At 38.8% G+C, this 27,595-nt stretch overlaps 1 protein-coding gene across 1 annotated transcript; it reads right to left on the bottom strand.

Annotated features, from left to right (window-relative positions):
• Nucleotides 1–31: 31 nt before the first annotated feature.
• Nucleotides 32–27,208, bottom strand: KIAA1211 (KIAA1211 ortholog). Its single transcript, XM_026088297.1, has 8 exons — nt 27,074–27,208; nt 17,871–18,035; nt 15,197–15,265; nt 13,710–13,892; nt 9,071–12,032; nt 7,105–7,295; nt 5,798–5,963; nt 32–2,853 (listed from the first exon to the last, which is right to left on the bottom strand). The coding sequence occupies exons 1-8, from the start codon at nt 27,191–27,193 to the stop codon at nt 2,693–2,695; spliced, it is 4,017 nt and encodes a 1,338-aa protein (XP_025944082.1). The 5' UTR covers nt 27,194–27,208; the 3' UTR covers nt 32–2,692.
• Nucleotides 27,209–27,595: the final 387 nt, after the last annotated feature.

The following is a 27,595-nucleotide window of genomic DNA, read 5'->3' on the forward strand; positions in this document are numbered from 1 at the left end:
ACATTGATTAAATACATCATTAATTAGATAATTTTTGACTGGGTTATAGTTTAATAAGAATTAAAATGACATTAGTATAATAAACAATTGCACTTTAAAACATTTTAAAAATTAAAAAAGTACACAACGAATACCCCACAATTTTACATCTTATAGTTTTTATACATTACTATATGAACAGAGAGGTTAATCATATGTAACCTTGTCAGAAAAAATGGTATTTTGTGTGTATAAGTTACAAAAAGTTGAGACAATATACTACATAGTGGTTTGTTCAGTCTTAAAACATTTTTGCTGTTTTAAAGTCAGTAGTAATGATTTTTTACAGATTTCCAACACTTTATCAGAAATGGTTGCAACAAAGCTAAAGCAAAGTAACACTTCATTGGTATTTAGTGCAAATTTGCATTAATTTAACATGAAATGTCACTGTTGAACATTTACACTTTAGAAATGCTTCCACCAAGTACTGTGCAGAATACAGTTTCCATTATTACACTAGATACCCTTATGCTTGAAAAAAAACTCTGCTTTGAAGCTTTAGATTAAGACCATTCTTAATGAAAGCTCTATTCTATGTGATATAAGTGTATTGTATTAGAAAATTGCTTCATAATGATGTCATGCACAATAGCACCTAGTTATGCTATGCTTTTCGGAATACCAGTGTCTTTAATTTTTTAATCCTGACTGACTTTGCCTTCTTCATATTTCTGCCTGACTTCTTCTCCTAGATAATCCTAGAGATGGATTTCAGGCAGTTTAGTTCTTGTAATTACAAATACATAGCGCAGGCTTATAAACTCAGATAAAGTATAAGTTTAACTTAAGTGCTAATTCTTGGGGCTAGCAGAACAAAAATAATGATGGGCCCAATTCTTTCTTCAGAGACTCTACTTTGAAGGTGTTAAGCACTTTTTTCCAAGTGTCTGAGAGCAGCAGTGCCCCTATTTGTATAAAACTTTTAAAATATGTACTTACAGTAAGGGGAAAAGTAGGTATTTTAGAGAATCTCATTTTAAATATGAAACTGTGCTCAAAACTGATCACTTCAGAGAACCAAGAATAAATGAACTTGCTGCTGCACATCTACTSTAACATGTCCATTGTGTTTGTGCTGTTGTAAACGTGATACTTTGTTTTCCGTGGGATGGGCAATATTGTATTCTGTATCAGCTTTTGCTGACAAGCCCTTTCTGGATTCTTGGAACCGGAGGACACTGCAGATTTCATTCTGTTTTCTGCATAATTTAAAAGGCTCCTCCTCACGCTGCATACAGCAGTATTTGGCTAAAATAATTCCATGAAACCCATGTGGTAACTGTTCATAATGATACAATTTCTTCTGCTTAAATTTTCTCCCTTTATAGTGTTGTAGACTTAAAGGTTCCTCTGAGCCATATGGTTACAAGAGGGACATTCACATTTGTTAAAGACTTCCTTGTAAAATTCAAACTTGGGCGTGTTAAGGATTTATTTGCTAGGGAGGCTTTTTAAAATGTAAACATAGCTATCTCCATGGGATGTTAAGGATAGTAAAATTTTAATTACATGATGGACTTTATCCTTTTTTGTAAGCAGGCGATGAACATTTCTATTTTAGTTATAAGAAGTAATTAAAGTGTTCAGCTGCCACAGCAGATACCTGAGTTGGGGGTAAGTAAACTGCTTTCTGAAGTGTTTGGGCTGTATTGGCCAAAGTTCAGAAAGCTGTCTCAGCTACCTGAAGCTGCACACGGAGTAAATCAGAAGGAATGTAGAGTTAAAACTCTTGAGACTCCTAATGACTCAGCTTTCAGTTCTCAGCTAACCTCAGTCCTGCAGTCTTACTCCTGGGGGAGTGGACTGAGACTAATTCTACAAGTACACGAGCACAGGAATAGTTTTACTTATTTTAGTTCCAGTCAATTGATTTAACATTTTAATCTGCAGTCACTGTCTCTATACACCTTAATAGGGCTGAGCACACTCATGTACTTAAAGGACTAGAAGAAACATTCTGTCCCTGGCTTCTTTCTGAAAACTTTTTGATTTTTGTTTTAATAATAGATTTTTGTTTTCTTCCTAGCAGTGAGGGAATAGAGCCCTAGTGTGTTAAACCTAGGATGAAAGAAATTACTTCAGCATTTGGATGCTACCGTCTTCTTACTTAGCATTTGCAGGTGGAAAGAGGTCTCCTGAAGTTCTTCATTAGGGAAGAAGCTTTCAGATAGCMAGTAGAACTAACAGTTGATACAGTTTAACAACTAATTAAGAAAAAAAATAGGAATAAGAGAAGGGAGCATGCATCTTGCATTAATTTTCAACAACGGAGTTTTCCAAAACTTTTCCGAGATCTCCACTTTAAGGGTAGAGATTGAAAATTGCAGAACCAAATATTCACAGAATTTAAGGAGCTTCTGAACTGAAGTTCTGGCCCTTATTATTAGAATGGCTAAAATTTACATCCAACATCTGAGCATTCTTAAATTTTTGAGAGTTTGGCTCTGAAATTTCTGCCTTGACCTCATTTAGCCACTTAAAGCAATGGAATATATGATTTGAGTAGACTTTACAGTGAGCTAGAGCAAAAYGGTAATCAGTTCAGTTGTCAGTCCTTCACTACATGCAGTTCAGTTTTGTCATGTGTAAAAAGTTGAATAAATAAAAAGAAAGCCATTAACAATCAGCAATAGAGAAGTAATTCTGTAGTTTACTTAATGATCTGTGGACAGTCACTCCAGGCTTTTGCTTTCCTCTTGGCTAATGCGAGCCAGGCTGGTTCTGTTGTCACAGGGTTAGCATCAGGCGTAGAGAATCTCTTGGCCACCTCTTTTGCCAGCGGTGTTGATGGAACAGAATCTGAAATTTCCACTGTTTTTTCATGCGGGAGGGGGAGAAAACAAACATTAGGTGAACAGTGTACTTTGTTGCAGACTTCTAGAGAAAGCTGTAATTTTCTGTGAAGGTGTTCTGATCTAATACTTCATCTTTATTTCCAATCCTTTTAGTTAAATCTCACTTTTGATTCTGTTTTCTAAATAATCAAATTAGGATAAGCTGAGTTTCCTTTTTCAGAGGTGACTCCATATAATGTAACTCAAATCAGGACAATATTTTCATAGTTTCCATGGGGTCAGAGAAAACATGTCCAGTTTGCCAGTCTCTGTTTTTACATAAATGTCTTAACTGCATCCGCAGTGTTGCCAACAATGGCAAATAAAGCTGGGATATTTTTTCTCCTGAAGTGTCCTTGGTAATGCAGCTGCTGACCATGTGTAACCCCACTGACCATGTGTAACTTCAGATTTAGGCTCCTTCAATAAGCACAGAGAAGAAAGTGGTCCTATAATTTTCTATCTCAGTTAACCAAGCCCATGAGGCTGTTGGAGGAAGAGACAAAACAGGTCCCTCCCATAGCTGTTTGTCTTAAAAATACTATTTTTAAGAAAAAAGCTGACAAACAGCTGTCTCAGTATAAAAATGTGTTGAATAAGAAACTGGCTTCTACCAACTTTATGAGCAGAACCATAGAAGTRCATTGTAGAAGTCAGATGGGAAGATGATTATTTAATTCTGAGGCAGTGGATGCCATTGAAGGCAACCAGGATAGAAACGAGTCCTACCTGAGACCTCAGGAGTTTACTCTAAAAAGCTTAATTACAAAAACTACTCCTCATTAATTCCCCATGGTACATTTTCTTTTATGCATCAAAGAATTTTAAATGTTCAGATTCAGTCCAAATTATTTTTAGTTGCATTTCATTTGCAGATTTTAAATACTTTAAAAAGCTTTAATCTTGCATGGATGGCGGAAATCATTTATTTTTCTTTTTAGTATAACTTTAATGACTTATTTTTAGCTACAAGAAGTAAATGAACAGCAAAAGCAATTATTGCTGTCAACAAACACTTTAAAAAAGGCTTTACCCTCTTAGCAGTTCCTGTTGTACAAGACTGAGGTGCAAGTCTGAAATACACCAGCTTTTTCCTGGGCTTGGGGTCTGGGGGGGGGTTGTTTGCTTGTTTGGGCTTTATTTATTTATTTATTTATTTATTTATGGTCCTTAGAGTAGGATTCAGCAAACTTGCTTATGTTAATCAAGTGCTAGCCCGGTCTTCTGCCTTAAATGCAGCCCTAATTGTAGGAGACTAAATAAATGTTACCATCCATAATAAACATATGCTTGCTTATATTATATTTGTGCAGTTGATAATGGCTACCTGATTCCAAATGTAAGCAGTAATTACATGGAGAGCAAATCACTGTTTCCTTTAGGGACAACACAATTTTATGCTTTCACTTTAGCTAATTCAAAATTAGTGATTTTTCCTCCTGAAACTCCTATTTTAGGGCAAACAGGCAGACTGAGGCTCTTTTTTTTCCTGGCCCTTTTTTGATCTAATTTGGCATAACCTATTGCGCTAAGCTTTGGTTTCTGCTAGAGTTCACAACRTGTTAAGAGTACTACACAGTATCATACTAGTGAATCCTTTTCAACAGGGCATCAGCAGGGCCTTCTGTGGGGTTGCGACAGAAGGAGGGTAATACGCTATAAAGCTTCTCTGCTACTGCTAAAGCCAGCTTGGACACTGGAAGCAGATTAACAGTGGAAAAGTTTTGGGCAAGCTATATAAAGTTTTGCAAATAAAACAGAAGTACTCAGGCGTATCTGCACTGTAGTACAGTTGCCATGTGGACGTAGCGCTGCCGAAGCAAGTAACGATAGGCAGGCTTGGGGGTCCAAGTTCAGTTTGGAACAGTCAGGATCCCGTCTGTAACGAGTGACAATGTTCAATCTTCACTATTGCGGGTATGCAAGGTAACGGAATCACCTCATCACTTGGACCTAGTTGCATTCCATAATTCTTGGCTTGGAGTGGTACTGTACAGATTCAGCTGATACATGCACTTACTGTCACAGAAGCCCAAATTGTTTGCTGTATAGCTTACAAAAATATTTCTTCAGTATCTATCTGTACTCTTCTCCTAAACCTTATTCCTAGGACTACTGTTGATTAGAGAAAAATTATGCAAGTTGCTTCTATTTCAACAATTACCTTATTCCACTCGTATTACCTTCTTTGGGGGGGTATTTATTTTAATGTGCCTGATCTTTGAATACATAATTATTTCAGCTTTTCTAAGTGACAGGTAAAGTAGTAGGTTCTGGTTCCTTCAGAACCAGACTTTTGGCTGGGAGGGAGAAATCTGAACTTAAGGGTGACAGGTTGCATTCAACTTAATTTAATTAGCTTTTGCATTTTTGAATGAAACAAGAGGAGTACCCATTCCAAATATTCTGTGGAGAGTATTTCTCCTCTGCAGACTGCGAGGTAGGAGAACATAGTATGTCTTATTTACCACTCAGATACATTTTGTAGAAGTTTGGCACCATATTCCCTCCATGCTAAACCCCAACCTCAAGGCAAAACACTACTGCAATTGCAATTTACAGTAAATCAAATTCTGCTAATGTGCATTAGTCTTGTTCCAAAAACACTTGCTGGATGTGGCTTGGGGAGACAGACTAATTTTTTTTTTTAACTTAAACTGAGGCAATTCTGAGCAAGTGCACTAGTGCAAGTTTAATAAGCCAGAGAACCTTGTAAAAACCTGTTAAAATTATGTACTTTCAACCTAATGGCCAGCACATAAGACTGAGACAAACAGTGCTTCTTGCTGAAAGCAGAAGTATTTATAATTTTAGGGGTAATATGTGACACAAAAAATGATCTGTTCACTTTCTCTGAACCACACAATGCTACTACTAAAAGCTCATTCCTAGGGTAAATCTGAATGAATCTCCCACTGTACCTGTCACTGAAGTTGGAAGAGTATTAGACTTCTTCAGTTGCTCCCTTCTTTCTAGTCTTGACACAGCAGTCTCAATTTTCTTCTCCCCTTCCTGAGGTGTGGATTTCTGCAGTRTGCTTGCTTTGCTGCTGCTGCTTTTATTATCTGACTGATTACTTAGAGCAGCCTAGAATAGAAAGGAAAACTGTTAAATGAGAATGTCATGTAGTGGATACAAATGAGAGATGTCACACTTGGTGCTGTCCCTCCTCACCTGTCCTTTCCTTAACCTTCCTTTTAGGCAAAGAATCAGAACACTGATACTTCTAAAACTAATAGTTATTAAAGTTAGTAAAAGAAAACACAGCAAAGCTAAATTTATCAAGCTGTCATTTCAGTCAAAATACCAGTTTGAACCAGTGCTACCTGCTAAATACAGCACTGAAGAACAGTATTTATGTTTGGGCAACCTCACACCCAGCGCTGTTTTCTTCAACCCATTATATATGTCTCTAATTATGTCTGTGTCCGTCAGAAATTTGGGTCTCAGAACAAACAAAGTATCCTTAGTTACCCACACAGTTTCCCTTTTTACCATCTGTGGTATCTATATACAGCATCACTGCTTATATAGCCTCACTTCTGTACTGCAAGGAGAAGCGTTTTACTTACTAATAAAAAAACATGGATAGTAAATACCTATTTAGAAAACAAGAAAGAAGAAATGCTGAATTCAGTGCCTGTTTCAAGCATTTTGAATGTTACATGTGACAGTTGACTTCTTTAATTCACCTACTTTATCTGAATAATGTAAGTTCTAATAAAAAATAAACAGTTAGTAATATTCACCTATATTCATCTATAAATAAATATTCCAGCAGCTATCCCCAAGTGCTAAGGTTTATCATCTTGTTTACTTGAGTTTTGAAGAACCATGTGGCACATGACCCTTCTGCTGCTGCACCACCCAAAGCAGCTTTCGTACCGCAGGAAGAAGCAGTGCATTTCTCACAGGGTTTCTTGCACAGTGGTCACGTTTATGACTGCCATTAACTTCCCATGATGCTAAGACAGCAGAGAAATCCTTTGGGTATCAGAGATTATACTAAAATAGCCACACCATTGCGCAGTATTTTCTCCTGGATGTCTCAGTTTTGCAAAAGAGAACTCAAGAATTTCAGACTACTGTTTACAAACCCTCACTTGAGCTTTTATGAAATACTACAAACTGAACAAAAAAAAAAGGCCCCTTCACATAATAAAGCTAGCTAATAGTTACAATGATAGTATCAGTATTCCTAACGGGTAGGTTTATAAAGATTGCTTACGTTTTCTTTAGCCAGCTTCTCTGCTTGCTTTGCCTCTCTGGCTTGTCTCCGTTCTTCCCTAGTAGCTTGCTGCTCACGAAATCCCTTTTGTTTTTGAAGCGCTAATGTAATCCAAAGCGGTTGTGAAGTTTCAACTTTTTCCATCAACTTAGAGCCATCTAAAGAGTGTCTGCTCTGGAGGACTGGTTTTTCTGAAAGAAAATGTGAAAACACCTGGTTGAGTAGTGCACAACATCCTTGTCTCAAGCAAACCAGTGCAACTGCTCTGCCTTGGGAAAGCTCTGGAGTTCAGCTCACTGAATTCACAGGCCTTCACGAACCACAGGCCAAATTCTGAAACACTGCCAGAATTTTTTCAGAAGATTAAGACCTAATTCAAGGCTCTCAAACAGCTGTCCAAATTTATCTTCTTTTTTTWAAAAAAAACAAGCCTACCGCAGACACAGATTAGATTTATAGCCTAATGTATTACATATACTCACTACGTGAGATATTTAAGTGAAGGTGATGCATATGCACTGATTATTTACACCTGTGACGATAGGGGGACAAGCCACTAGATAGTGCAATTTTCTTGTTTTCCAGTCATATTTTTAAGGGAAGTTCAAGAGTGTCCAAACTTCAGCCAAATAGAAGCAGCTGAAATTGTGTACTCCCATAAATGCCACTCATCTTAAAAAAAATTTTTTTAATTGTCACTTGAGCATTGCCTGTTTTCTCATTCAGTGATCCAACTTTAATGAAAGGTGAGTTTAATTTTTTCTTCAATAACTGAAAATTATGTAAAAAGTCTGTATCTTCACATTGAAAGGCACCTGGGCTGAAAGTCTGCAGCAGAAGAGCTTTTCACATTTTCCAAATCCATCTTTTATCTCAAAATGACCTGGTCTAGAAACAGCAGAACATCAATTACTCTTTTGCTCCATAGAGTATTGGTGCCTTTGTCTATTCCCAGAAAGAAAACAGGCTTTATTTGAGCAGTTACTTRAAACGTTTCATTGAAACTACTAAGTAAAACACTAGTCAAATACTGCACAACTTTTTAAATTTTTGTACTGGTGTTGCAGGAGGTATTCAAGGCTAAAAATGTTTCTGAGAACAAGCTAGAGACTTCCTGTACGCTGCATGAAATTGGGGCTAGCCCCCAGTATAGAGCCGTGAGCAGCGGAGAGCAGCCCTGCAGGTGCCAAGGGTGCTGCAGAGCTGGGTGAGCACAGAAACCCCCAGAGCCCCGTCCGAGCTCTCCTGGGTTGGCAGCTCTGCCTCCAATTCGTTTCCCCGCATTCTCATTTAAAAATAAAAGTGAAAAGAAAAAGCATATCTAATGCCTGTGTTCAAAGAAATTGTGAAAATAGACAGCATTTCCACTGAGATATAGTTTTAGAAATGTCTTAAGGCTTTTAAAAGTCAGGAATGGAAAAACTGGGAGCCAATATGGCCATTATGTTGTTTCTACTACTGCAGAGAGCTTCTGAAATGCAGTCTCCTGTGGCCAGCTATATTAGGTAGAGAATTTGTCCAAGATAGGCACTAGAAGAGGACCTAGATCTTAATAGCTTTAAAGCTAGATATATCATCCTAAAAACAGCTGCAGTATAATGTAATTTATAAAAATGACCCCTCTGCTTGGATGACACCATTACACATGGAACACAAAGTAATATACTCCATTGTTTGACTCACTAGGTAACATCTCTGTCGAGGAAAACATACACACTTCAGTTACGTCCTTGAAATTAATTTTCTTAAGCAGGCCACATTGGCCACAGCTGAGTTTGTGTGCATCTGAATTAAACTGTAGGAAGAGGACATCTCAGTCATTCACACAACCCTAGCCAAATACTGGTACTCAACAAATAACACACCAAGTAAGAATTATAGTTTAAGATCAAATTTCTGCCTCTGGAATTCCAGTCTCATTCTGGAAATGCAGACAATAGTTAAATGGTGTTTTCAAAGTACATACCTTTCTTCAGCAGCTCAGGCTTTTTGTCATTTTTTTCTCTCCATGGGATACTTATAGATGGGAAAAATGATTTCTTTTCTCTGGTTTCTTCCTCTTCATTTTTGTATTCATTCAGTGCTGCAGGGGGCACTGCATTTACTTTGTCTTCTCTTTTCCAGCTACCATCTGATTCAGCTTTAACCAACTTTTGCCCTAGAAAATCAGCTAGGTTTGATCTGTTCATTTTAGAGAGAGGAGATGATGGTGGCGTCTGGCTGGTGGGCTTTGGAGCTAAAGCAGGTTTCTGTGTGACCAGTGACTTGCAGGCAGGTTTCTCACGAGCAGGGAAAGCACTCTGGCTGACGGCTGGTAGGAGCAGTGGAAGGCCCGCTGGTTGTGAAATCTCCAGCACGGGAGTTGAAGAGTCTTTCAAGCCTTTTAGATTACCAGGAACATTTGCTCTTCCCATGCCAGGGGATGTACTCTCTTGTGCAGCAAAAACAGTGGATTCGTTTTCACTTTCTGTTGTTACTAGTGGGTCAGGCACACCGTCAAAACTATCTCCGGCACTGTATCTTTTCTTTTTCCTTTGCTCTACCTGTTGATCATAATGGAAACGTAGAGAGTAGTTTGTCCTCCGTAACTTTATTCCGAAAGGAGAAACATTTTCGTCTCCATTCGGTGCTGATTTATCTGCTTTTCTTGTGCTGTTTTTCTGCTGATTTTCCAGAGCACCTGGAAATTCTGACTGGGGTAATTCTTTGCCTGGAGAATGAGGAAAACTTGGAACAAGAAAAGATGGAAGATCTTTTGCAAATTTACAGCCTTCTGTGTTGTCTGTCATTTCACTATGGGTTTCCATTTTCTCCTTAGCCATTTCAGCTGAGTTATCCTTAAGAGCAGAAGCCACTTCCTCATTCGAATCAGTGGATGAGCCCATGTTTCTCCCCACAGTCACTGTTTCATTGCCTTTTGCTGCACTTATATTCTCAGCATCTGAAATGTTTTTTGAAGTTTCTGAAAATTTCTGCCATGCTGGTGTTATCGAGAACTTTGCATTTGCAGATAAGGTTTTCCTCAAGTTACCATGAGGACCACCTCGTCCTCGGGGAGTCCAGTCATCACTGTGTCTGCAGACACTTACTCGGTCTTTCTCATTATATTTGCTGTTTTCTGCATTCTTTAGGATTCTAGAGCGGATAGAGGCCCACTCAGCTAATATGGCTTGGTTGTTCAATGTCTCTTGTGCGTATCTCATTTTACTGCTGCTAGGTCTGGGATCTGGTGTTCTTTTCTGAGCCTTCTCTGGTGAAGGCATATCCACACTTTTTCTTTCTTCTGTCAAGCCAAGTAACGATTTACAGGCCGTGTCCTTTATCTGGTTCAAGTTAACTGCTGTGCCACAGAGCTGTGCTCCAGTAACCAAAATGGCTGTATGGGGGACACACACAGATGACGGGAGTGTATGAGAGCCCTTGCTGGAAGYGTGCATCCTGTAGTCTTTGATGGATGAAGAAGAGAGTCCTGCTCCTTTGACAGGCATGACTGGGCTCAGATTTACTTTCTGAAATATGATCTGTTTCTCTCCGGAAGACACTTGAAATGTGAAGGGTCTGGATGCAGTCTGCCTTTCATCTACCTCCTGCCACCTTAGTTCTTCCCCTATTCGCTTTTGTTCCTGAACCTCAACTTCTCTCTTCAGTTTCTGGGCTAGCATTTCTTCTGCTGTTTTATTCTCTTTCTCTGGCTGTTTGATTTCTTGGGGTCTTGAGTCTTCTGGGAGCTTCTCCTCTACTGGGTGCTTATCAGCTCCTCTAGAAGACAACTGATCCTTGTCCTGTTGCTGTTCTAAGGATTTCTGTTGTTCTTGCTGCTTTTCCTGAAGATTTTGTCCTTCTGTGTCTATCTTCTGCTCTTCCAGCTTGTTCCACTCCTGTTCATTTTGTTCCTCTTGGTTTTCCAGTCCATCTTGTTGCACACTGTCTTCACTCTCCATGTGCATTTGTTTTGTGAGCTTATGTTTTTTCTGCTCTTCCCGTTTCTGTTGCTTCTCCAGTACTTGCTGGGGTTGATCCTCCTCTGTCTTTTCTCCTTCCTCCTCCTTCAAATGCTGCCTTTGTTCCTCCTTTTTATTTTGTTGTTCAAGAGTCTCGGCTTCTTTCTCATCCTTCAGTTTCACTTCAGGTTCTTGAAGCTCTTTCTCTAGCTCTTGTCTCTGTTTTTCCTGCCTGTTTTGTTCCTCCAGTTCTTTTTGTTCCTCCAGACGATTTCGTTCTTCTTCTTGCCACTGTTTTTCAATCTCATGTTGCCTTAATTCTTCCAGCTCTAGCCTCTTCTGCTGCTCCAGCTCTTGCCTCTGTTGCTCCTCCAGCTCCTTGAGCCTCTGCTGCTCCTGTTCCTGGTGCTTCTGCTCCTCCAGTTCTTGCCTCTGTTGCTCCTCCAGTTCCTGGAGCTTCTCTTCCTCCAGTTCTCGCCTCTGTTGCTCCTCYAGTTCCTGGAGCTTCTCTTCCTCCAGCTCTCGCCTCTGTTGCTCCTCCAACTCTTTGTTCCTCTGCTGCTCCAGTTCCTGGTGCCTCTGCTCCTCCAGCTCTTGCCTCTTTTCTGCCTCCAGCAGTCTTCTCTCCTCTTCCTGGCACATTTGCTCTTCTATTTTCAAAGATGTCTCTCCTTCAAGGAGATGCTGCTTGCTCTCTTCTTCACAATGCCTTCTTTCCTGCTCTTTTTGCATCTGCTCAAGTTCTTGGCACCTTTGTTCTTCCATTTCTCTTTGTTCTTCCATTTCTACAATCTGCCTTATCCTTTCAGCCTCAAAGATCCCCCAGTGATCTTCGTTTCGTTTCTTTTCTGCCAGCTGAAGCTCCTTCTGTTCATCTTTGTTCTGAATTAGCTTGTCTGCTGTGATGTAACCTGGGTATCTGTCTGCATATAACTGAGTTTCTAGATCCTCTGGCTCAAATTCTGTTACTGTTAAACTTTGTGATCCCTAGAACAGGGAGAAAAGTTTGAAGTTACTTAATATTGCATATTGGCTTATTATACTTTATAGTGAAGAAACAATCAGTTGCAAATACGGTAACTTTTTTTTCTTTTCTTTTCTTTTTTCTTTTTTTTTTTTTACAGTGATGTAGATTCAGAGGGATGACACTCCAATTTATTGATTACATCACATTACATTACATACATATACCCCTCGGCACTAACCTACTGGAATGATGTCCTTTAAAAAAAGAAAACAAACCCAACAGTGATAAAAGTATAATGCTAAATAATGAATCACCATTTGGTATACATGAACTAATGCAGACTGAGACCTGCCATTACAAATGTACAGAAGCCTGAGGAACAGACCACAAGTTTCATATCCCTGTTCTATTACTTAGAATTCCATTCTTTAAGCTTGAAACATTTAGTACCATTTAAAGACATTGCTGGCCAGCTCTTTCATTGCAAATCTAGCTGTTACTTGCAGAGACAGAAGGTGGCCCTGCAGAAGACAGCTGTGTAACACTAGCCAGGAAAGAACACTGCTCAGAGAAATGGAATTTGGTTGCCTTTCACAAATCCCGTATATTCCTCTGTATTACCAGTGCTGAGATTTTGGTTCTCTTTGCGGGAACCTTGGAACCACCTACAAATAGAAAACCTAGAGCTCCCTAGCAACACTGTACTGTACTGAGGCATGTCGTACTTGCTGGTGATGGAGATGATCACTGAGTATGACCTGAACCCATCTGAAGGAGCATTAATGAGGTCAAAGAAGTTTTAGTCTTTTTTTTTTTTTCTTCCCTTGAGGCACCTTCTGGTTCCATGTGCCTGCCCCACAACACTCACATGTGAGTGCAATACCTGTAATAAACTGAACGGAGAGCTTCTTCACAGCTTGCTTATACTATAGAGACAAGGGTCTCTATAGTGACACGGTCTAAAGACAAGCTGCACTCAAACAATGCTTCCCAGCAATTTTCATGAGGAAAACAGCTTGGCTAATGCCATATCCAGCTATCATTTGTCCAGCCATCATTTGGTTCCAGTTATACAAAACCATTCTGCTTAAACAAAAGGCTTATTTTAATTTCTTCATTACAAGAGTTAGAAATGCAGGTGCAATGGTGGGGCAGAAAGGTCATCGGCATTGGTACCTCTTCTGTAGCCTGTGTTAGCTGAATAGTCTGGTCCCATTTACAAGCACTAATAAAATGTCAAGATARAAAACAAAATAATCACGCAGTAAATGTACCAAACTAGGATTTGATCATTCATTCTAAAACTGTAGAAAGAGCTCTTTTTACTAGAAAAGCTAGAATCAGGACACCCTCCCAATGTCAAATCCTAGTGGAAGTACCGCAGGTGTAAGTAGTATTTGTCTCAACTAGCTATACTAAAAACTTCTGTGCTTCTTGTCTCCAGCTAAGGTTTCATCTTAAGTTCTCTGTCTTGATTTCAGAACAAAACAAAACAAAACAAGCACCACCTTGTTTTGCCCTGAAGTCACAAGATGACTTTGTTGCAGAAGCTTTCAATAACTATCCCTAATGGTGTTCATCATGTCTGAGGCCAGATCTCTGCTGTTGATACTCCTGGGGCAGCCAGTTATGGTTATTTTGTACCCAGCTTCAAAAGCAAATCCCCTCCTCTCCTTATTTGACCAATAGTTCACTACCTTTGTTAATCTCCTGTGCTTTCTTGACATCCTCTGCTTTTTTGGCTTTACTGACAGCTTGTGTTTAGCTGCACTGTTGTCTAGACGAGCAACAGCCTGGGGAACTGCATCCAAATTGATTGTTTCAATTGTGCCAGAACAGGAAAATTGTCTTTTTGGCCGAGATGATTTGACTGGAGCGACCTGTTTGTATCACAAACACAAAGAAGCTATATTAAGCTATTTGTTCTATTTAAAAATATATAGTAAAAACTTTGCAGTCTTGAATTCAAAAGCAGTTATTAGCAGAAAAGATTTCAAACTCTGTTTTGTCCATTGTAGAAATCATAAACTTCAGACATGAAAGTTATAGCTGTAACAGTTTCCTGTTTCCAGTACTACACATATGTTTTCATACTTTTCAGTTAAAAATTACTTAGACCATTTAACAATTTTTTTTCACAGTTTAGTTCCACTCTAGAGTTGTTGGGAATGGGAAGGGCAGAGACAGAGCTTTCAACAATGTTCCTAAGACATTTTAAAGTTTGCTTAATGTGGAAAAATATCTACATCTAAATTTAGATTATACACTTTAGGCTAGGCTAAGTCAGAATGACTTATCTAAGCATTACAATAGAAGCTACAGAGTACAGCTACAGAGCTGTACTGCCTGCATGGGAGATGACTAAGACTCAGATGCCCCAGGCCAGCACAATGCCCGCAGAAGAGCTTCCCTCTACAGGACACAGTCATGTGGAGTTGTCCAAGCTAGCACCCAAGAATAGCAAAAAAATAAAAGAAAACTGACTTTGATTGGTGCTCTTTCTTTTACACTGCACATATTTGGGTTCAGAAACTGCAAATACAAACACAGGAATTTAGTGAGACTACTTATATGAATAAATACAGTGGAAGTGTATGTTTAGGTCTATGAGGAAGAGTCTGCCGTCACGAAACTACAGTGAGTGCCTGACTCTTCCATAACTCACTGAACTATCATTGTTACAGTTTCATTTGGCACAAGCCAAGTGGAAAAGGAAGATATAAAAACACAAGGGAGAAAACATCTTCTGTAAGGAGAGAAAATCACACATATTGTTTTCAAGACAACTGTGTAGTCTTTGGAGGTTAAATATATGCTAATTAGGGAACCAATCACTTAAAAAGTTGATGGAATATTTTGCATACACTTACTGAATTACATGTTGGCATAACAAAGTATTAGAAGTACTTATGAAAATTATGGCTCTATGATTAATAAATCAAATGCAGGAATGCTGCGAGACCAGTACAGATCAAGTTCTGCTCAGCTTTCTGCAATCAACTCTTCAGATAGAAACAGATTTCTCAATCTTAGTTACTGCTTGTCCTAAAACTGCAACGTTCACAAAATTTTGGATGAACAGGAAACAATGAAATGAACATCACAGTAAAAAGTGACTGTCAGACTTCTAATAATTAAAATTAGAAAAGCATTCAATGCGAACTAAGTATGAAAGCTTTGTTACCTTTTCTTCCACTTCATGTCCTGTTCCAGGCAAATTCATAGTCCTCAACAAATCTGCAGTGTCAAYTGACTAGAAAACAAGATTACCACAGCTAGATATTAGAACATAAAAGATCTAATAAACAGGATTCAAAGAATTGTGSAATTGTGCAATTTAGATATGAAAAAGGCCTATTAGTTTAGTGGGGTTTTTTACACTATTTCCTGTCACAGCAAAATTGATAAACACTTCTTTTTTCTAAATATTATGATTTTCTTTTTGTTGCTCTTTGAATCACTACTGTCTATACAGAAGCAGTTACTGATACAAGATACTATATGAAACAAAACACACTTCCTTAATGAGATAACTAGGTTCAAAATTAAAAGGAAAAGCACAGCTTTGTAGGGTTTCAAGCAGTTCTTCATAATTTTTTTTTCTCCTGATCTAGGCCTAAAAAAACTAAGAACCTCATCTCTTCCTAGTCAGGCATTACCTCTGCTGCAAAGTCCAACTAGAGATTCTTGACAACTCCTTTTCTTCACAAGAAAAAGTCTTGTGAAATCATGCAATCAGACCCTAGCTAAGGACTCCTCTGCTATCTTCCCTTTCAAAGCCATCTCACAGGAGGGGATTTTAAGGCACAGCATTCATCACACTCAGAAACATAGTTATTAGTCACTGTATCATAGCAGTACTTCATAGCCTAATGAATGTTGGGATCCCATTATGCCAGGTGCTGTACACACATGTTGAAGTACAAGCTTTTCTTCTAAACAGATTATTAGCATAATGCCTAAAAAGTCACCTTTACAAATACAGGGTAAATAAAATCCAGAACCCTTGCCATTGATCCAAGTTACTGAGGAAAATCAAAAGTCACAAACCAACACATGAAACATGCTTGAAGCACTACAGTACTATGCAGTCCTAGACACCAACTTCTGAGCAGAAGCCACCCCCAGGGACCTATGCAGAAAAACACCCAGAGGAGTTACAAGGCCAGCAGCAGAGACACAAACAGAAACCAGGTAAGCTGATTGCCATGTACCAGAAAGTCTCTGACAAAGCAGGTAGGGAGCAGTGGCAGTAAGAGAAAAGTGTTCCTCCTCTTCCTAGGTGTTCAGTGTTGGTTTGCTGGTTTCTGTCTGCACACTTAGAACTGCAGTCTCCTTGCAGCAGGGATGCTTGCTCCTTCTATATTTGGAAAACTTCGTGCAAAGTAGCATTAAATTTGTTTTTAAAAAATTGATGTTATTTAACAGAGCAGACGGTAAGGATTGACTCTCTCCCTCCTTATTACACAAAGATATTTCTGTGAATTCTAGTGCTTGAATTAATTTTCCTTTGAGTTGGAGGTCACTAGGTGACATTCTGGTCTCTTGTGGGACCCAGCAAGAGAGCTGTCTGCCAAAAATGTACGTTGGTACCAAACACGGAGTCTTCTCCCAGTGCCAAGATATAAGCCAAATCTGTCTCCTTGTGCTCTGACGTATGCAGGATGCTCTTGATTCACCTTAAGTGATTGCTTCCTAAGGGACTATTTGTGAAGCAGAAGAAATATACCATATTTTGACTTCACTTTTAGCCTTCCAGGCTGCAGGGGAAGAGGAAGGTGTGTGTATTTCCTATCCAAAAACCTGACTCTCTGACAGATCCAACCACAGCCTTGAAGGAAGGGGTAACAGGTAAGAGGAGCTATGCTGCCCTTTGAAGACTGATGAAGAATTTGGGCCACCTCAGCCAGAAACCTCCCTGCTACATGTTTGGCTGAATATAGGCATAAGCAACAGAAGACACTCACTGTCACTGCCTTTCATAGCATACATACATAGCTATATTCAAAGGACTTGTGAAATCATGCAATTTAAAGATGGAAAACCACATAGCTATGCATAACTAGCACTAGGGCTAATGAACACGAGCTAAGGCCCATGCCCTTGTGTCCCTCCAGGATCTTACTGGCTGCATGCACACAGGCGGGTTGTTGCGTGCCTTCCCCAGAGGTATGCAGGCACAGTCAGCTTCCTCTGAGCAGTTAAGGATTTCCCTTTGTTCCCCATGTTCCCTGCAGCCATCACAAGATTAGAGGCTTTCCAGAGAGCTACCATCACTACCTGTGTTCCTACACTATCTTAACAAGCCCTTTTAGGCACCTGAATGCCTATAGTTCCTGGCATCAAAATCTCTATGGATAATTACCTGAATTATACTGGATACCTGGATTCATGGATAGTTATCAAAATATTTCTTTTCCTTGTCTTTAGCTTCTGTTCCATGAGAAAATGGATATATGCCCTGAAACCAAGTATTTTACTGATTTAGGCTCCAGTCCCTCTCATTTTCATTTTCATTTTTGGCATGCAGTGCTACACACAACTCTCCATGCTGGGAAAACCATAGATATTTTCTGTCTCACATAAGTTCCCATCTTCCAGCTATGCTGCGAGTGTTGTCTGCTTTGCTGGAAGTTCAGAGCAGACATTCAAACTGGTGATTTTGTATCACCCTGCTCAGGACACCAAGAGCATACACTTCTTGCTGGTCCAAGAAGTATGAGCTGAGAAATCCCACCCACATAAAACAGCCCACTGAGCTGAGCTATGCCTCATTGGATACATCTGCCATGCCCCAGTGAACTTCACTATTTCAGTACCACTATGATGCTGTGAATATGTCGATTTAAAGTGCTTACTTTATTACCACTGTCTGAGAGCACTGTGTCCTGCTGAGTCTCAATCTTCATGGGGCTACCGAGCAATACATCCTCTTCTACACTAGCATATGCCTCCCCCATTGTCCTCATAGAAACTGTCATTTGTGGAGGCTGCCCAAACTTAATATTCTTGGCCAACTGTTGCTGAAAAACAAGAAGAGAAAAAAAAAAGGTATTTATATTATGAGCAAAATAAGCCAAGTCTGGCATGCACCCTTTCTCCACATACAAATACTCAGGGCAGCTTCTGGCTCTGGACAGAAAACCAACTTGAGACTCACWCTGCTGCAGCACAGCAGCCACTCCCTCTTTTTTCTCTCCCCAAAGTCATCAAGGTCAGGAATTACAGCATGAATTGTGATTTTGGATGATCAACTTGAAATCTCATCAGTGTTGCCAATTTTTTCAAATTTATTGTGAATCTTGAAACATTTCTCCTGTTTTTGTTAAATCTCCCTATGTTCCTAGGTTAAGACTTTGTTTATAAAAGCTGATTATTAAGCCTTACTATTGCAGTGAAGCATTAAATTCACGACCCCAGTTTACCGTGAGAAGCTAAAACTGTGCCAAAAGGCAACCTCTTTCTTCTCCAGCCCCCAAACTCTGCATCCCATGCAACCATAGTTTTTAAAGATATCATTATAGTGAGGCTCACTTCTAAGTTTTAAATGTTAAGGCTTTGACATAACCCTACCTTAGAAGGGGCAAATTCTCAAGGGAGGGGAAACCCAGCTTCTCTGAGATACTTGATCTCACAGAAACTGTACACAAACTGTGTTATGCTCATGTGCACTGCCACATCACCACTTCTGCACAAGAAAGTTTATTCATGGGTGTTCCAGGAGATCTATGGATAAAAGAGCTTTAGAGCTTCCACGCCATATATTTTCCTTGTAATCGTCTCTCAAGGGTTACAAGAAAGTACTCTTGAATTACATCAACAATCAGATGAGTAAAATAACAAGCATATAATATCTGCCATCAGGTAAGGTCATCTGAGGAAATTACATCTTTGGGTAATGCTGGGATCCATATCACAAAGTCTTTGAAAGTAAACATCTTTTTAGCATAAGTTAAAAGAAATTCTCTTGAAAATGGAATAAATAGGAGTGAGGAACATTTAGTGATAGATTTTCTTCCTGAAACATTGCAGAGACTCTTTCTCAGAAGAGAGGGGAGCATGTAGTTATTTTCCTGCCTTAGTCTCTTTCAAGGACTGCAAATTCTCCAAAGGAGATCTCCCATCTCTGTCTTTTGTTGCTGTGAACATCTACAGCTCAACAATATTCGCAGCAGGAATTCACCTGTGTGTCTTTTGTTCAGTATGAATGTCAGTTACATACACGGACCCCTGGCAGGAGTTTGCTTCTGAGAACTGCAGAAGACTACAGTAGATGTTATGTAAAACAAAGACATTTTTTTTTCCCTGTAGGTTAGAATCGGTAACATGACTTGGGTGAGGAGTCGGCAAGGGAATATACCTTTTAATAGTAGTKGGTAAAACTCTAAAAGGATTCAGGTCAGATCAGTCTTAGTTGCCATCATTGCACAGCAGACCGGATTCTTATCTAAAGTTTATCCATGGTATCCACAAACCATTACCAGGTCTCTATATCAAACTTTTAATACAAAGTACATGCAGAGACTCAATAACCATGTTATTAAATTAGGACAGTTTTTCTCAGTTTCCTTACCCAGGTACCCATCTAGATTCTGGCAGTAAGTAATATAAATCATTTTGACGAATTGGATGGTTTTGAATGCACAGATTTATTTCTGCCTAGATACTGGCAGTGCACCCATAGCCCAAAGGCAAGAGTTTCAACAAGTCCTTCCAGGCTTTAGTGCTATCAGTACAACTCTCTAATTTGAAATCTTACATGTTTCCACTGTATAAATAGGAGTTCAAGACAGTAAACAAGTTTGTAGTAGGTACTCTAAAGGCAGTAATTCTGCAAGCTGCTAGTTCTTGCAGCTCCTCTGATAGCAGGAAAAACTAATTTAAAAACAGCTTCTTAATAAGGTGTTTTCTAATTTGAGGTCGCTCCTTTCTTCATCCTACAGTGGCATTCCTAGGCAAGTAGTTCTCCCAGGCAGAAGACTGGAACTGTTGAAATTAGCTGAGCAACTACTCAAAAAGACTAAGGATTTCAGCATGTGTTTCATGGTAAGAACATGTATACGTGTATATATTGCTTGAAATGTATTTTGGAGGAAGGGATAGTGAGTTGTTTGCTTGATTTTCTGATATTCTATTGTGTGTGCAGTGAATGGTGAGTTGTGTGTGAATGGAGCTACTGTACAGAATATTACGTACTTTAAAAAGAGTAGCTTTTCCAATTGTGATCTAGGATGCTTGAGGACTGTGCTGTAAAAATGGATATTTGTACACAAAGTTTAAAATGTTATTTTCCTGATATTTCCAGGAAATAGAATATTTGCAATATTTCTGGACTGTATGAAGTCTTCAAAATTCTTTCATAACATTAAAGATTTATTTACTCAGACTTGCATAAATCAGTTTGAAGACTGAAGAAGAAAAATCTACAAATCCTCACATTCCTTACTGTACAGAAGGCTCTTTTCTGTATTTATTATTGGCATTTTTGAACAAATGTATCTTAATTAAATAAACTCTATTAATAGAGTTATTAATTTCCATCGGTCAATTTCTTTCAGTGCATTTTAATCTCCAAAGCTGATGCTGAATAGTAAATGTAAAAATCTCAACTAGCTTATTGTTACCACAGAGCAAATTCATTCTGATAGTTTTCAAATAGTTTAAAACCTGCTTTGTTCTTTTTGAAAATGTCCTTTTACTATTACTACAGTGCAATTGCCCTCTCTCAAAAAAAATTACACAGTAAAGAGATTCATTAGCAGTTAAGTAAGTCATAAAAACCCTAAAAATGCATTCCTGAAAGAATAAAAAACACAGAAGTTTTGCTTGAAAGTACATAGATATTTTAAGAAACAATGTCCAATCCAAAAATGGACAGATACATAAAATTAAGCTGCAAGGCCACTGAAAAGAGGAGCATCTGTTTTAAATTCTTCAAAAGTTTCAGTTAGATATATATTTCTGACCACAAAACTATAAATCCTGAAAATTCCCTGTGCTGACAGCACATGGATGATGGTTGCCTAAGGAGGATTACTTGCAACTCCAATTATTAGAAGTCACAAACATGATATTTTACTCTTCTACCAACGTGCAGTTACACACAGTATGTTTGAATACCCTTTTGGAAATTTCCACAGATGCTGGTCACAGTTAAATGTACTTGGTCTCTTTTGGTTTGTGAAAGAAGGCTTGAAATTTGGCAGCCCACAATCGTCAGCCTGTTTCAAAATCTGGTTGTCAGCTAGAAACAGAAGGAAAGAGTTGAACGTTTCCTGTCTGCAGTTTCTGCTAAGAAGTCATATCAGCTCCTATAGGCTTTACTAGTCCCCCAGTTTGCAGCCAGCAGATAGGTATTTCCACAGGTCTTATAAACCGTTCTCAGCAGCAAAATAAGATAGCTACCACATATGCCAATTACACCATGAAGGAATGGCTGCTAGGACCACACGTGCATAGGAGCTTCAGAATAAGATCACCAAGTTGTGTTCCAGCCCAGGTTTACCTTACCCTCACATTTTTTCTCTAAGATTAGAAAGGTGTGTATGAATTTGTCTACTCACACCCAACCCAGGTGGCTGTCGGTGAGGTGCCACTCCACAGTAAGGGGTAGGGCGGCATCTAGCTGGGAATGGGAAGGTGCAGCCACAGCCACGTTACATGCCTAAAAGCACATGAATCACACCAATTCTGAGGCTACTTGCCCTTAGTTACCTCCCCCTCAGTAAATCTGTAGCCCTTCTCTTTCTGCTGCCCTTCCTCCAGCAGCCAGCCCYGGGCCTTGGCTTTTGGACTTTACAGTGCCAGGAACAGCACACACCCTCTCACAAGCTGTGAGAGCAGGAGGTGCACTGTGCAGGCACACACACCTTTATGTAAAGGCAGAAGGCTATTTAATCCCAAACTCTCTTGCAGCTTAGACCCCTTTATAGCAATGCGTATGTACTCTATTAATGTCATGCCTTCCCACCCTGGGGTATGTACTTTTGACCACACTTTCCCACACCTCGAGAGGAAGCACCACTATCTGCTTTCTGAACGGTCCCTGGAAGAACACCAGCAGCTGACATTTGCATCTGCTATTTATTTCAGGTCCACCTACAAGACGGTTGTATATGGCACAACACTTATCAAAAATACAACCCTGGCTCACTATCCCACTGCTTTATCTATGATAATGTCATTTGGGAACCATATTTTTAGGTAGCTAGGGTAGATAAAAGGAAAGTACATAGCAGAGCTGTACCCAAAGGATTATTATTGGGATTTTCTTTGGCAGATGGCCCTGATTTTGTATCTCGTGTACTTCCAAATTTCTCTTTTTTGTGGGAAGTAGTGCTTGTGATTTTTTTCGTGATTCAGTCAGTAAGTGATTTTCAGCCATAGGTTTGGTCTTTGGGAAGAAAGGTGGTGGATATACTGGTAACAGTAACATCATATTTGTGCTGCAACTGTAAATAATGCATTTATCTAATAAAGGCAAAGAAATACTAGAAATTTGGAAAAAAATTAAAAAGTTTGCACTCATCGAATTTCACTAATTTAAGTCTTTCTCAGTTACTGGACCATGACACAGACCCACTTTTATTTCATGAAAAATAATTTGCTAGAGCATGATACTATTTAACTAACATCTTTACACCAGGTTACCATTAAACTTCAGAAATAAAACTCCTAGGTTAAACTGCTCTGCATTAGTCGGCACCTGCAGCAAATTAAAAACCTTAGACTTTTCAAAGCACTCTTTGTATTTGCATAGGAAATGCCACAGAACAAACTTTCCATATTAACCAGCAGTGAGCCCAGATTGGACCATATGTCTCCTCCTTCACTCAAATTTGGCTCCTCTTCTGCATACATGCCTGCTTGCACGCATGTTGGATTCAAACCCCCTGGAACCACATTATTCTTATGGTTTCATGCATGGAGTGGATCCAAAACTGGAAAAGAGCTTGCTGTGTCCACTTTAAAATCATCAAAATAGTAGAGTTTGTACTACTTTAGCTGATTCTATTCAAACAAGTTTTACAAGAAGTGCTGGTAATATTTTTGCCTTCAACTCAAATATTTGAGTTGAAGTATTTATGATGCATTCATTATTTCACAATTATACATAACTATATGACTAGAAAACAGAACTTTATTTATTTATTTATGTGGGCATTGCAAACATACATGAGAAAATAAGCAGCATGCCTGGTTTGGGCCATTATACTTCAAGAAAGAGTTTGAGAGAGTCCAAAGTAGAAGAACGGGAAAGAAGCAAACTGCATACGGAATGGCAGAGGGTCTGTAGAGATATGTAATTCTCTACAGAAATTCAGAAAACCTAGATGCAAAAGAAGATTCCAGGATAAAAAGTAGCAATAGACCACTTATAGATGTTCATCTGTCAAGAGCAAGACTTTCTGGAGAGTCTGAAGACACTCACAAGGACTGTGGTATTTGTCACCTGAATCTCCCCTTGCATTGTATTAAAAGCAAAGCAAATGCTAGTAAGGAAAACGGAAGCTGATTTTCAAGACTGATAGATTTAATAGGATTTTATAAAAAAAGGATTCTGTCTGAGAAATGCTAGAATGATTAGAAAAAAGTGATAAATTTAGTTCATAAAGTGAAAAAAAATGTTGAATGTGAAGAAAACAATTAGGCTGTGCTGGCACTAGAAAATATTGGCAACAAAGAAATGAACTGTAAGAAATACAAAGCTGGGCTGACAATCATTCAGTGAAAGTTCACTCCCAATTCTATAAACTGGAGAACATCAAGTTACAGGAAAATAGTTTTGAGGTTTAATAAACTGCTCTATAGCCTTGTTGAAATCTGGGCAATATTAAACATAAGCAATAATGGGAATGGCTTGTAGAATACAGAAATAAAAATGCACAGAGGAGTAAGCATTGGCTCAACCATTAGCTAAGATACATTAATGAGTAAAAGAAAAAAAACAGGGAATCAAAAACTGAACAGCCATTCACTTTGGAAGGAACATTCTTCAGTCCAAAACAGAGAAATTTGAATTTAAAAATTGATCCTCTAAAATTTGACCAAGAAGCCTAGATGCCCAAAATTTGCTAATGAAGAGTCTGGCTCTTATCATAATTAATCACTGTGTAATAAATGGTGTTTTACAAATTTAGAGAGTGGAAGTTTTGTTTGTTTTAAATCATGTGGCCACATGAAACTAAAAATATGTAGTCCAATAGTTCCTAAATGGAATAAGCTATAGGCCACAGTCAGTCTTTAATATTTCTTAGGGCTGACTGCTACAGCCTCATGGACGACTGATGATCCAAGACAGGTTCAGTGAAGGCAGGAGGCAGAGAACAAGCTGTTGCCCGGCCTCCAGAGACAGAGATAGCTCCACACCACCATATCATCAGAGCAAAGGCATAGATGCCTCACAACATTAACGCTAAAAATATGTTTCAATTTTACTTGCTAAAGTTTTTGTGGCTCTGAAACAGAAACTGACTTCTGTTCATTTGCCGACCATTTCTGGCAAATATCAAGTAGTAAGAAGAGCAATCACAACTGCAAAATGTGAGCGAGTAGATCTAACACTCTTTGGCGCAAGGAAAAAAAATATATATATGAAAGGGAAGCACGTAAAGGCAAGCTCCCAGAGTTTCTTTTAGGCTTGTTCTGGTACACTGCTGTATATTTAAATAAAAAAGGGCAGAACAAGAACCAATTCAAGACTGACATTGTGGAATGTGGGTGTGTTAAAACAACACCAGATCCTCCAGACCACTTAAGAAATTACATATTGAAATAATTTAGATTTTAAGCACTTTTTTGGGTCTCACTCATAGTCTTGTCTGAAAAGAAAAGTACTAGATCCTGAGGAACTAAATGAGTTCAGCATAAAGAGTACCAATATCAGGGGCACCATCTCTTTGTGGGAGCAGGTTCAGGCTGGCTTTCTATACTGTATCTTTAAAAGTACATAATGATAAATAGTAAGAGATCCAAAGGACATGAAAAAGACTGCTTTTACAACAGCATATGTCTTGAGCCAACACAAAATAACAGATTCAGGACATACAAAGGGTACAGGAGGTTAACAGGGAAGTCAGGCTTTTCTCAGCCTGACTTCCAGCACACACTAAAACCTTTGAACATGACCAAATCCATTTACAGAAAGCCTGATAAGATGAACTCTGCCAATCTGAAAATCAATAAAAAGTAATGGGAACTATTCCAGAAAGAGCTAATTTACCTTGAGTACAGAATTAGAAAAAAAGAATTTCTACAATAAGAAACCGAGCCTGCACACATGCTGGCCAACTGCCCAAACTCCCACATTTAAACAGAGTTTTGCACCATTACACAGCATTTCATTGTGAGTTCATCAACACTCCAAAGCTACCGGAAGTATAAGGTGAGAATGGGAAATGACTTTTGTGGTCAGCAGAATGAGATCTGGCATTATCAGTATCAAACAGCTTGTGTTTCTATTCTGATTTCAGAACCCTTTCACATTGGACATCAATGTGAGCAGCATGGTGCCTCTTAGGAAAAAGATTCAAGTTTTCCAGGAACGCTTTACAAAACCACCCCAAAACAATTCCTGAGAATAGTTAAAATCTGTGGTACTTTTAATCTCCGTTTGTAATACAGAAAGTTCAGAGTCAGATCAAGGCATTTCTTTACTGAGGAGCATGTTGCCGGGTGAATTGAAACAGAAAGTGCTGCACATCCAACGTGATATACAAGTGTGGGCAAAACCACAGTAATGTTGATGGCAAGGCCTATGACTTTGCTGGGAGCTGACCACAAACATGGTTTTAAGGAGTGGAATGCACTTCAGAAGAGATGACTGTCTTCCCATAATTTGAAGAAGTACAAATGTTCCCAGCAGGCATGAGACTGCAAAAAAGGACTTCAAGCAGATACAAATTTCTGATATTGGAGAATGGGTATCAGAATTCTTGTAATTGCAAAATTATGTAGCAAACACAGTCTGCTTTCAGAATACTACAGTAGAAAAGAATGGGGTGTAAAGGGGAAATATGGAAAAGGGATAGGAAACATCACCAACACTGAAAAGGGAGATCCAAAGGTTATGTCATGGTTTTGAACTCACTGGGTTTTCTAATATGTGCAAAAGCTCTAGGCGAGTCTGGAAAAATGCAGAGAGAAAAAAAAAAAATCAGGAAACATGATGTTTGCATTAAGTCCATCTAAGACAGGAGAAACCTTCTGCATGGTATCTCATGAAGATGCAATGAAGTGCATTGCTAATGATGCATATTACCCATTTGGAGAGAAAGAACCTGGCAGTCAGTATTTGTTGGTTGCTATGGAATATGGAAAATACCGCAAAATTCGCTCAAATGTTTTAATGGCAGATTCCTAAGTGAGTCACAGACAAACCAAAGGAATAATAATCCCGAGCTCTTAGGATATGCAAAGCCTGTGTATTGTTTACTTTGGAGAGCTAAACATATCTGATTTTCATGAGGACTGTTGGAAGGACAGTAACAGGTCACTGAGGAGGTTTGATTTCTACTGATTTGCTCAAACCCTGAAACTGAAGAGAAATTCTGGAAAATATCCAAAGTGTCTGGTATATTTTATGAGCAAAAGATAAACTTACAAATCAAATGGAAGCAATTTGCATGAATTAAATGACAAAGGAACAGTGAAAAATCAATAAAGAACTACGGAAAGGCAATGAGAAAAAAAAGTAATACATAAATAATTAAACCTACACTGCTGAGAAGTCTCACACCGTATGCCGTGCCCCCTCTCCTCTTTTCACTCAGTATCATATCTGCAGGTGTAAGGATGGACATGCCAAACCCATGAGTTCAATTCAAATGACCTCCACACGGCTGCAGACATTTCTAAAGATTTGCTTGCAGGATCACCACCATACCCTTCAAGACCAAAGCTTAGACCTTCTGCAAATTGTCAGAATCACTTGCATGGCTAAGAAACTGCCCCAAGGTCACTGAAAAAGAAACCCACCTTTATCCATGCTTAATACATCCCAGAGCTCCAAAGCCCATTTACCACCACATCTTAAATATTCATACTACTTATAATTTCTTACCTGAAGAGTTTTGACTTTTCCTAGAATGTTCTCCTGTGACATTGCTTGGATTGCCTGTTCACTCTCTGTTCTCCCATCAGGTATAAAAATACTGTCATGGGAAAAAGCTCGAGTGCCCATAGAATAATGGGAAGACCTGGAAATGCAGTTAAAAGAATAAATAAATACAACAATGAATTTTTGAGGGTGACCCCAAAAAAATTCCTCTTATTTGTTCATATCATAGCTGCTCTGCTATACAGAAGTTTCCCTGCCCCTTGTCTTCTACCAAAAAAAACCTTAGAATATTCTCAAAAAACAGGCATCCAAACATCTCACAGTAGCAAAAGATTAAGAGGTCCACGATTCCTTCACCCACAGTTTTTGACCTTGGAAGAGCATAGAGTGAGGTGTCTTTTATAGAAATGTTGAGACGTTCCACCAATTTTTCTTAAAAGTCTCAAATATAAATGTTACTTTTAGGATACATGGTAGATGATGATGATTAATATGTTACCATACTGCATATTTAAGAACGCCTGC

Source organism: Apteryx rowi, unplaced genomic scaffold (assembly GCF_003343035.1).
Source record: "Apteryx rowi isolate R43461 unplaced genomic scaffold, aptRow1 scaffold_761, whole genome shotgun sequence".
Lineage (NCBI taxonomy): Eukaryota > Metazoa > Chordata > Aves > Apterygiformes > Apterygidae > Apteryx > Apteryx rowi.